A 12,500-nucleotide genomic window follows, 5' to 3' on the forward strand; every position below is an offset into this window, starting at 1 on the left:
TCTTAACAACTGTCATTGTTGTCATTGTCAAGATAAACGTTAAAAAAAGCACAAATATACTGTGACTCGGGCTATAATCTGAGAGCCCGATACAGAGCAGTCTATATCTGTAAGGGTTGAATCCTATAATCTGAGAGACCGATACAGAGCAGTCTATATCTGTAAGGGTTGAATCCTATAATCTGAGGGCCCACTACAGATCAGTCTGTATCTGTAAGGGTTGAATCCTATAATCTGAGGGCACGCTACAGAGCAGTCTATATCTGTAAGGGTTGAATCCCGGTCGGTCTCTGTTCTGTTGTCGGATGTTGCTAATATAATCACATCATCAATATTCACTGAAATAAAAAACTTCAATTAAAACACTCTGCCCATTCATAAGAATTTGTAAGATACTTATTTGCATAAAATGGACAGAAACCAGTCTCAAAATCAATCAATCAATAGCGTTTATTCTCGAGAGTACTGATCATAGTACAATTTACATCAAGTTATATAATAATAATGACGTCATAGGTTTTAAAATGTCCTTCCTCCTCTCGGATACAACGGCAATACGGTTCACAAGCCTTCTCACATTGTCTGCCACCTGTTAAACAATCTACTACTTGCCCAAGGTCTCTCCCCTCCCTGGGTAGAGACAGAATGTCCTGTAAGGAACAAAGCATTCCAGCCGGTCTGACGATAGCTCCATTCGTTTCTAACAAGGAACAGAAAGTCCTTGTTCTAATTCTTGACTAAAACTACACACATTATATTCAGTATTATGATTATAATAAGATTCATACATCCATACAGTAACATAGTAGTATTCTGTTTAGTTATTGTTCTAAGTTAAATGTATACATAATTTAGTCATTATTCATAAAAATCCCATAACAGACATCTATAAAGTATTAACAGGTGATTACATGGACTACCTGACTAGATGGAAAGGAGGCATATATAAAGAATTAACAGGTGATTACATGGACTACCTGACTAGATGGAAAGGAGACATCTATAAAGAATTAACAGGTGATTACATGGACTACCTGACTAGATGGAAAGGAGACATCTATAAAGAATTAACAGGTGATTACATGGACTACCTGACTAGATGGAAAGGTGGCATCCTATGAGGGTGCCACGTTGAAAGTCACTGAGCTCTTCAGTACGGGCCATTCTACTGCCAATGTTTGTCTATGGAGATTGCATGGCTGTGTGCTCGATTTTATACACCTGTCAGCGATGGGTGTGGCTGAAATAGCCAAATCCTCTAATTTGAAGTGGTGTCCAGATGTAAATTGTGGATGTCCATTTTGTATGATATGTTACGAATTGCAATTCGTACAATATGTTACAATACGTTAAAAATTCCAATTTGTTGAGGCTAACGTTAGCTAGGTGGCTAACGGTAACGTTAGCTAGGCTAGGGGTTAGGGTTAAAGTTAGGATTAAGGTTAAGGTTAGAGGAGGGTTAGGAGGCTAGGGGTTAGGGTTAAAGTTAGGATTAAGGTTAAGGTTAGGGAAGGGTTAGGAGTTACACTGCCTTCAGAAATTATTCACACCCATGAATTCTGTTCCACATTTTGTTGTGTTATTCTGCCTGAATTTAAAATGGATTAAATTGAGATTTTGTGTCACTGGTCTACACACAATACCCCATAATATGAAAGATACGTTTTGTTTTTAGAGATTTTTATAAATTAATAAAACATTTAAAAGCTGAAATATCTTGAGCCAATAAGTATTCAACCCCTTTGTTATGGCAAGGAGCCTAAATAAGTTCAGGAGTAAAAATGTGCTTTACAAGTCACATCATTTTCACGTTCCTGACCTGTTTTCCGTTTTTTTTGTATTTGTTTAGTATGGTCAGGGCGTGAGCTGGGTGGGTAGTCTATGTTATGTGTTTCTATGTTGGGTTCAATGTGTTGCCTGATATGTTTCTCAATCAGGGGCAGGTGTTTGACGTTTCCTCTGATTGAGAACCATATTAAGGTAGGCTGTTCACACCGTTTGTTTGTGGGTGATTGTCTTCTGTGTCTGTGTTTGTACCACACGGGACTGTTTCGTTTGTCTAGTCTGTTCCTGTTCGTGCGTCTTTGTTATTCGTTTATTATGTAAGTTCTCATGTTCAGGTCGGTCTACGTCGTTTATTGTTTTTTTTGTAATTTCTCAAGTGTACTTCGTGTTCGTCTTGTCTAAATAAATTCATCATGTCTTCACAACACGCTGCGTTTTGGTCCGATCCCTACACCTCCTCTTCAGACGAAGAGGAGGAAATCAGACGTTACAATAATAAGTTGCACGGACTCACTCTTTGTTCAGTAATAGTGGTTAACATGATTTTTGAATGACTACCCCATCCCTGTACCACAAACATACAACTATCTGTAAGGACCCTCAGTCAAGTAGTGAATTTCAACCACAGATTCAAGCACAAAGAGCAGGGAGGTTTTTCAACGCCTCGTAAAGAAGAACACCGATTGCTAGATGTATAAAAAATGCAAAAAGCAGACGCTGAATATCTATTTGAGCATGGTGAAGTTATTGGTGAGGTGGTCTTACAGTTTAAAAAAATGGCAGCAGTAATTTTCTCTGATTGACTGAGAGATTCAAGCGACTATCATCACTAAGTAACATAAAAAATGGAAAGCATTGAATATTTAAATTCATGCACTTCCGAATGAATTTTGTAACTTTGTCCCAGAAGCAGTTAACTGCAGGGCAACATATGAAGGAATGTGCCTACCTGATTTAGGGGACCCAGTGAACAGCTGGGAGTTGGGGCCAATTTCATCATAAAACGTTTCCTAGGTGTTAAGTACAGTCTGTGAACAAATGTAAAATGTATAAGTTGATGATTTGGATAACGGAAAGCAAAGATCATATCTCTCCATATTCTGTTCCAGTTAAAGGGTGGTTCAGATTCACTTAGATCTCTGGCCTTTTATAATGGCTCAGAATATGAGCTTTCCAGAAGTAGTTTATATATTATACAGATCATTCCTTTCAGGAGCCCAGATCATTTATTTATAAATCACATCATTAGATGGTTGAGTAGTTGGGTTTCCCAAGGGACTTCGTAGGCCAGCATTGCTGACCTATGTTGTATACAGTTGAAGTCGGAAGTTTACATCCACCTTAGCCAAATACATTTAAACTCAGTTTTTCACAATTCCTGACATTTAATCCGAGTAAATATTTCCTGTGTTAGGTCAATTAGGATTACCACTTCATTTTAAGAATGTCAAATGTCAAAATAATAGTAGAGAGAATGATTTATTTCAGCTTTTATTTCTTTCATCACATTCCCAGTGGGTCAGAAGTTTACATGCACTCAATTAGTATTTGGGAGCATTGGCTTTTTTATTGTTCAACTTGGGTCAAATGTTTCGGGTAGCATTCCATAAGCTTCTCACAATAAGTTGGGTGAATTTTGGCCCATTCCTCCTGACAGAGCTGGTGTAACTGAGTCAGGTTTGTAGGCCTCCTTGCTCACACACTCTTTTTCAGTTCTGCCCACAAATGCTCTATAGGATTGAGGTCAGGGCTTTGTGATGGCCACTCCAATACCTTGACTTTGTTGTCCTTAAGCCATTTTGCCACAACTTTGGAGGTATGCTTGGGGTCATTGTCCATTTGGAAGACCCAGTTGTGACCAAGCTTTAACTTCCTGACTGATGTCTTGAGATGTCGCTTCAATATATCCACATCATTTTCCTTCCTCATGATGCCATCTATTTTGTGAAGTGCACCAGTCCCTCCTGCAGAAAAGCACCCCCAGAACATGACGCGGCCACCCCCGTGCTTCACGGTTGGGAGGGTGTTCTTCGGCTTGCAAGCATCCCCTTTTTCCTCCAAACATAACGATGGTCATTATGGCCAAACAGTTCAATTTCTGTTTCAATATACCAGAGGACATTTCTCCATGTGCAGTTGCAAACCGTAGTCTGGCTTTGTTATGGCGGTTTTGGAGCAGTGGCTTCTTCCTTGCTGAGCGGCCTTTCAGGTTATGTCGATATAGGACTCGTTTTACTGTGGATATAGATACTATTGTACCTGTTTCCTCCAGCATCTTCACAAGGTCCTTTGATGTTGTTCTGGGATTGATTTGCACTTTTCGCACCAAAATACGTTCATCTCTAGGAGACAGAACACGTCTCCTTCCTGAGCGGTATGGCGGCTGCATTGTACCATAGTCTATACTTGCGTACTATTGTTTGTACAGATGAACGCGGTACCTTCAGGCGTTTGGAAATTGCTCCCAAGGATGAACCAGACTTGTGGAGGTCTACAGTTTTTGTAAATTACCCGATCAGAAGCTTCTAAAGCCATGACATAATTTTCTGGAATTTTCCAAGCTGTTTAAAGGCACAGTCAACTTAGTGTAAGTAAACTTCTGAACCACTGGAATTGTGATAGAGTGAATTATAAATGAAATAATCTGTCTGTAAACAATTGTTGGAAAAATGACTTGTGTCATGCACAAAGTAGATGTCCTAACCGACTTACCAAAACTATAGTTTGTTAACAAGAAATTTGTTTTAGTGGTTGAAAAACGAGTTTTAATGACTGGGGAGGTGTGTGTCTTTTGGCGCGCGATCACTAATGTCAAGGAAGTCTGTAGCTTCTGTTCACCTGAGTTAGAATAACTCATAATAAGCTGTAGATCACACTCTTTTCCCGAGAGAGTTTTCATCTATATTGTTTGTAGCTGTCTATTTACCACCACAAACCGATGGTGGCACGTAGACCACACTCAAAGTGCTGCATAAGGCCACAAGCAAACAAGAAAATGCTCATCCATAGGCGACACTCCTAGTGACGGAGATTTGATAATGCGGGAAAACTGAAATCAGATTCAGCTCATTTCTACCAGCATGTCAGCTGTTCAACTACAGGCAAAAAAAAAACTCTGGACCACCTTTTTTCCCCAGACACAGAAACACATACAAAGTTCTCCCCCATAATTCTCCCCGATAATCCTCCTGATTCCTGCTTACAAGCAAAAACCCAAACAGGAAGTACCAGTGACACGCTCAATATGGAAGTGGTCCGATGAAGCGGATTCTAAGCTACAGGACTGGTTTTTCGAGCACAGACTGGAATATGTTCCGGGATTCGTCCGATGGAGGAGATTACCACATCAGTCACAGGCTTCATTAATACGTGCTTGGCGTAAGACCCCAAGGCGCTACAGATGGCGGTGCTTAAGGCCCAGAAAATCAATGGAGCCGAGCTCCCGGCCATCCAGGACCTCTATACCAGGCGGTGTCAGAGGAAGGCCCCTAAACGTTGTCAAAGACTCCAGCTGCCCAAGTCATAAACTGTTCTCTTTGCTACCGCACGGCAAGCAGAACCGATGCACCAAGTCATAAACTGTTCTCTTTGCTACCGCACGGCAAGCAGAACCGATGCACCAAGTCATAAACTGTTCTCTTTGCTACCGCACGGCAAGCAGAACCGATGCACCAAGTCATAAACTGTTCTCTTTGCTACCGCACGGCAAGCAGAACAGATGCACCAAGTCTTGAACCAACAGGACACTGAACAGCTTCTACCCCCAAAAGCATAAGACTACTAAAAAGTTAGTTAAATAGTTCGTTAGATAGTTAACCCAATAACTACATGGACTATCTGCATTGACCCTTTTTGCACCAAGTCTATTGACTATCACATACACTGCTGTTACTGTTTATTATCTATTCTGTTGACTACCTCGTACCCCTGCACATCGACTCAGTACTGGTACCCCGTGTATACATCCAAGTTATTACCTCGTACCCCTGCACATCGACTCAGTATTGGTACCCCGTGTATACATCCAAGTTATTACCTCGTACCCCTGCACATTGACTCAGTACTGGTACTCTGTGTAAATAGCCAAGTTATTGTTACTCATTGTGGATTTATTTTGTCTATTTTTCTCTTCATTTCTTTCTCTCTATATTGTTGGGAAGAACCCATCAGTCAACATTTCACTGATAGTCTACACCTGTTGTTTATGAAGCGTGTGACAAATAACAGTTGATTTGATTACTTTGTTACTTCTATGATGTGAGATAAACTCCCTCACTTATCTTGGATCAGTAGGTGGAACCCAGATACCTACAGCAAACTAATCTGTTCTTCAACCACTGAGAGAGGGGGGGGAGATCGGAGAGAGATGGAAGAGGAGAGAGGGAGTGGAGGAGAGACGGAGAGGAGAGAGGGGAGGAGAGAGAGGAAGAGGAGAGGAGGAGAGAGGGGAGGAGAGAAGAAGAGGAGAGATGGAGAGGAGATAGGGGAGAGAAGAGAAGAAGAGGAGCGAGGGAGGGAGAGGAGGAGAGAGGGGAGAGGAAAGATGGAGAGGAGAGAGGGAAGAGGAGAGAGGAAGAGGAGAGGAGGAGAGGGGGGGAGAGAAGAAGAGGAGATGGAGAGGAGAGAGGAAGATGAGAGGAGGAGAGAGGAAGAGGAGAGGAGGAGAGAGGGGGGGAGAGATGGAGAGGAGATAGGGGAGAGGGTAGGCGAGGAGGAGAGACGGGGAGGATAGAAGAAGAGGAGAGGAGAGAGAAGGAGAGAGAAGGAGAAGAGGGGGTAAGGAAGGGAGATGAGGGAGGAGAGTCTAAGCTTTCAGGAATGGAGTCATAACACTGTAGTTTATAGCCCCAACAGCTCAAACAGTAGAGCCACATTCACAGGAAGAACATACACTCAACATGCTGGAAACCACTCTGTTTGTACCGCTAACTTCTGTTTACCACAGAGAGTGTTTGATTCTGTTCTCTATCTTTTCTGCATGAAGAAGTACCAGGATGTTGTCTCTGGTTTTGAATCTGAATTTAAAGTACCAGGATGTAGTCTCTGGTTTTGAATCTGAATGTAAAGTACCAGGATGTTGTCTCTGGTTTTGAATCTGAATTTAAAGTACCAGGATGTTGTCTCTGGTTCTGAATTTGAATTTAAAGTACCAGGGTGTTGTCTCTGGTTTTGAATCTGAATGTAAAGTACCAGGATGTTGTCTCTGGTTTTGAATCTGAATTTAAAGTACCAGGATGTTGTCTCTGGTTTTGAATCTGAATTTGAAGTACCAGGATGTTGTCTCTGGTTTTAATTCTGAATTTAAAGTACCAGGATGTCGTCTCTGGTTTTGAATCTGAATTTAAATTACCAGGATGTTGTCTCTGGTTTTGAATCTGAATTTAAAGTACCAGGATGTTGTCTCTGGTTTTGAATCTGAATTTAAAGTACCAGGATGTTGTCTCTGGTTCTGAATCTGAATTTAAAGTACCAGGATGTTGTCTCTGGTTCTGAATCTGAATTTAAAGTACCAGGATGTTGTCTCTGGTTTTGAATCTGAATTTAAAGTACCAGGATGTTGTCTCTGGTTTTGAATCTGAATTTAAAGTACCAGGATGTTGTCTCTGGTTCTGAATCTGAATGTAAAGTACCAGGATGTTGTCTCTGGTTCTGAATCTGAATTTAAAGTACCAGGATGTTGTCTCTGGTTTTGAATCTGAATTTAGAGAACTGAGTTTTGTAAACTTGATACACAGACAATGAATGCAATATCTACAATATTGAAACTGAAAATATAAATACTTAGTTTGAATATTCAATTACATTTAAATTTAAAACTGAATGCAATATTCATTCAAATAGTTTCACATCATGAAATACACGTTCAATTTATGAATTCACGTATTTCATTTTTGCAATACAAATTCAAAAATATTACATTCAAATTCAAATTAATATCCTACTACAAATTCTAAATTATGAAATTCAAATACAATTGATGTTGGCACGGAAACCACTCCGTAATCAATCTGTGTTGAGTCTGTCAGGGCTGACGGCTGAGAGCTACTAGCTACTGCAGAGGAGGAGGTAGGGAGGGAAGATTAGCAAAACAGTGGAGCAAACTGTCATGCGGGGTTCGGAGCGCTTTCTCTCTCTCTCTCTCTCTCTCTCTCTCTCTCTCTCTCTCTCTCTCTCTCTCTCTCTCAAACACGCAGATTCACGCACAGAGAGGCTGTAGTAGGCTAGGAAGACAACACTCGTGCGCACTTCTGAAAGGGGGAACACTCGTTCCGCCCCTCAATAACGCTTTCCTTGTCTTATAGACACTTTGCTTTTTTAACGGAAGAAAACAACAAAAACGCTGCCGCAGTATCATGACGAACCGGGGCACCCTCGAGCCCTGTGGATTTTGAGACCGACCGAACCCCCCATCTCGCACGGTCAAGAAGACCTTGCCTCTCCATCCCGGTGTGTCGGGGGAGACGGAACGTCAAGGAGCCCAGGAGAAACACATAGCTACGCCAGAGACACCGGACCGCGACCGAGACAGAACGACGGAAAATGGCTTCGTCAAGTAGCACGTCCCCCGAAGGAGGGACCCCGACGCACAAGAACCGCATTCGGCAGGTATGTAGTGGACTAGGCGAAATCCGCCGCATTGACGATACAGAGCGAATGTAGCTGCCTGTTCGCCCTCCCTCCCGGTAGTCTACACCGTGCAGCACATCACACTCTGTCACTCTTCTCGTGCTGCGTGCATGCGGACTCCGGAGAGGGGATAGTCCATTTAAAAGGCGTTGTCCTAGTTACCACATCTATTTCACGGAGCTCCGTTACGGTGCACAGCGAAACACAAGAGACAATTCCGATTATTATTATTATTGATTATATCCTGCAGGTGAACTGATGTTGTCGTTTCAATGTGAAATGAAACGATGTGTTGTAATGATGATGCTGATCAACAGCACAACCTGCAGGTAGGCTTTCCTAGGCCGACTCCACTGACGCTATAGGCCTGGGATCAACTAGATTCAACCGCGGGACGATCCTTTTCCAATCATTTTTTAGACGGCGAATAAGTTAACACCATTAGGTTACAATACATATATCTTTAGGGCCCAGTAGGCCAGTCCCGTTAGACACGCCACACCTGTCTGTCTACATGCGGGCCCCGCAACGCAAACCAGAGTCTAGAGGAGGACTTTAGTTTAGGACAGTGGGTCCCGTCCCGTTATGATGTGTTTTACAGCTACGGCCCGGTGGACTGCTGCCCATTATGTCCTACCGGTGACCGGACGGTAAAGTGTCGATATTCTATGAGAGGTTTGTTTGTATGCAGGTGGGATTATCATATCATCGTCAATTCGAGGTGATGCTAGGACTCTCTAGTAGGCCGATGAGGTCACATCCGCCTAATGTTTAGGCTATCCAGGCTATACAGTCATGCAGGGTTTTAATGGTTGATGAGTAACAGTGTTTATCCATTAGGAGTTTAATGGTTGAGGAGGTGTGTGTTTTATGTCTCTTTAGGAGAGTCAACAAAAGAAGATGTCATTGTCAGATGAATGAGTTACAGACAATGTGTGTAACTGGACTGTGTGTCTGTCCTCCAGTTTAGTTGATGCCCCTCCCTGCCTCTCCTCCCTACCTCTCCTCTCCTCTCCTCCCTAACCTCTCCTCCCTACCTCCCCTCCCTAACTCTCCTCCCTACCTCCCCTCCCTACCTCTCCTCCTTCCCTCTCCTCCCTACCTCTCCTCCCTACCTCCTCTCCTCCCTAACCTCTCCTCCCTACCTCCCCTCCCTACCTCCCCTCCCTAACTCTCCTCCCTACCTCCCCTCCCTACCTCTCCTCCTTCCCTCTCCTCCCTACCTCTCCTCCCTACCTCCTCTCCTCCCTAACCTCTCCTCCCTACCTCCCCTCCCTACCTCTCCTCCCTACCTCCCCTCCCTACCTCCCCTCCCTGCCTCTCCTCCCTACCTCCCCTAACCAACCTCCCCTCTCCTCTCAAACTCCCGTCTCCTCCCTACCTCCCATCCCTGCCTCTCCTCCCTCTCCTCCCTACCTAACCTCCCTACCTCCTCTCCCCTCCCTACCTCTCCTCCCTACCTCTCCTCCCTACCTCTCCTCCCTACATCTCCTAACCAACCTCCCCTCTCCTCTCCCCCTAACCTCTCCTCCGTAACCTCTCCTCCCTACCTCCTCTCCTCTCCCCTCCCTACCTCTCATCCTTACCCCCCCCTCCCTACCTCTCCTCCTTACCTCCCCTCCCCACCTCCTCTCCCCTCCCTACCTCTCCTCCTTACCTCTCCTCCCTACCTCTCCTCCTTACCTCTCCTCCCTACCTCCTCTCCCCTCCCTACCTCTCCTCCCTACCTCTCCTCCTCTCCCCTCCCTCCCTCCCTCCCTCCCCTCCCTCCCTACCTCTCCTCCCTCCCTCTCCTCCCTATCTCCCCTCCCTACCTCCTCTCCCCTCACTACCTCCTCTCCCCCCCTACCTCACCTCCCTACCTCCCCTCCCTACCTCTCCTCCCTACCTCTCCTCCCTACCTCTCCTCCCTACCTCCTCTCCCCTCCCTACCTCTCCACCGTACCTCTCCTCCCTACCTACCCTCCTTACCTCACCTCCCTACCTCCCCTCCCTACCTCCTCTCCCCTCCCTACCTCTCCTCTCTACCTCTCCTCCCTACCTCTCCTCTCTACCTCCTCTCCCTACCTCTCCTCCCTACCTCCTCTCCTCTCCCCTCCCTACCTCTCCTCCCTACCTCTCCTCCCTACCTCTCCTCCCTACCTCTCCTCCCGACCTCTCCTCCCGACCTCTCCTGCCTACCTCCTCTCCTCTCCCCTCCCTACCTCTCCTCCCAATCTCTCCTCTCAACCTCCCCTCCCAACCTTCCCTCCCTACCTCTCCTTCCTACCTCCCCTCCCTGCCTCTCCTCCCTACCTCCCCTCCCAACCTCCCCTACCTCTCCCCCCTACCTCTCCTCCCTACCTCTCCTCCCAACCTCCCCTCCCCTCCTCCCAACCTCCCCTCCCTGCCTCTCCTCCCTACCTCCCCTCCCTACCCCTCCTCCCAACTTCCCCTCCTTACCTCTCCTCCCTGCCTCTCCTCCCTACCGCTCCTCCCAACCTCCCCTCCCTACCTCTCCCCCAACCTCCCCTCCCAAGCTCCCCTCTCCTCTCCTCCCAACCTCACCTCTCCTCCCAACCTCCCCTCTCCTCCCAACCCCTCCTCCCCTCCCTACCTCTCCTCCCTACCCCTCCTCCCCTCCCTACCTCTCCTCCCTACCTCTCCTCCAATCCTCCCCTCCCAAACTCCCGTCACAACCTCCCCTCTCCTCTCATCCCAACCTCCCCTCTCCTCCCAACCTCCCCTCTCCTCTCCTCTCCTCTCCTCCCAACCTCCCCTCTCCTCTCCTCTCCTACCCAACCTCCCCTCTCCTCCCAACGTCCTCTCCCCTCCCCAACCTCTCCTCTCCTCCCAACCTCCCCTCTCCTCTCCTCTCCTACCCAACCTCCCCTCCCCAACCTTCTCTCCCTTTCAGTCCTGTAGGCGTCTGATGTATGAGATGGTGGAGTGTGTGTGTTTCCTGTCTCAGTGCACTCAGTCTCTCAGTCTAATTAGATTCCAGTAATGTACTGCAGAGCTACACACACACACACACACACACACACACACACACACACACACACACACACACACACACACACACACACACACACACACACACACACACACACACACACACACACACACACGCACACAAGAGAGGAGCCATTTTCATGGGATCTCAGAAATGAGATTTAGGATTGTTTGTGTAATTGGTTATGAATTATATATAGCCCAAAACTAAAACTAGGACCAGGAGTGATTCCATTTGGTAGTATAACCCAGAACTAGGACCAGGAGTGTTTCCATCTGGTAGTACAACCCAGAACTAGGACCAGGAGTGTTTCCATCTGGTAGTATAACCCAGAACTAGGACCAGGAGTGTTTCCATCTGGTAGTATAACCCAGAACTAGGACCAGGAGTGTTTCCATCTGGTAGTACAACCCAGAACTAGGACCAGGAGTGTTTCCATCTGGTAGTATAACCCAGAACTAGGACCAGGAGTGTTTCCATCTGGTAGTATAAACCAGGTCTACTGTCCTGGATTCACTTCCTGTTGATCTCTGAAAGATCAAACTTTCCACCCCTTCCTTCCCTCTCCTTCCTCATCACCCTGTCCACTTCCCTCTTCCATCTCCTTCCTCATCACCCTGTCCACATCCCTCTCCTTCCTCATCACCCTGCCCTCTTCCCTCTCCTTCCTCATCCCCCTGTCCACATTCCTCTTCCCTCTCCTTCCTCATCACCCTGTCCACATCCCTCTCCTTCCTCATCACCCTGCCCTCTTCCCTCTCCTTCCTCATCACCCTGTCCACATTCCTCTTCCCTCTCCTTCCTCATCACCCTGTCCACATTCCTCTCCTTCCTCATCACCCTGTCCACATTCCTCTTCCCTCTCCTTCCTCATCACCCTGTCTACATCCCTCTTCCCTCTCCTTCCTCACCACCCTGTCCTCTTCCCTCACCTTCCTCATCACCCTGTCCTCTTCCCTCTCCTTCCTCATCACCCTGTCCACATTCCTCTTCCCTCTCCTTCCTCATCACCCTGTCCACATTCCTCTTCCCTCTCCTTCCTCATCACCCTGCCCACATTCCTCTTCCCTCTCCTTCCTCATCACCCTGTCCA

General features: G+C 46.2%; 1 protein-coding gene across 1 annotated transcript in view; it reads left to right on the forward strand.

Annotated features, from left to right (window-relative positions):
* The first annotated feature begins 7,921 nt into the window (after nucleotides 1-7,921).
* LOC139579579 (ankyrin-3-like) overlaps nucleotides 7,922-12,500 on the forward strand; it is a 258,392-nt gene continuing 253,813 nt past the window's right edge. Inside the window, exon 1 of the mRNA XM_071408336.1 lies at nucleotides 7,922-8,391. Coding sequence (XP_071264437.1) covers nucleotides 8,326-8,391 — 66 coding nt within the window. The 5' untranslated portion in view covers nucleotides 7,922-8,325. The remainder of the gene's footprint in view (nucleotides 8,392-12,500) is intronic.

This window comes from Salvelinus alpinus, chromosome 6 (assembly GCF_045679555.1).
Source record: "Salvelinus alpinus chromosome 6, SLU_Salpinus.1, whole genome shotgun sequence".
In the NCBI taxonomy this organism is placed as follows: domain Eukaryota; kingdom Metazoa; phylum Chordata; class Actinopteri; order Salmoniformes; family Salmonidae; genus Salvelinus; species Salvelinus alpinus.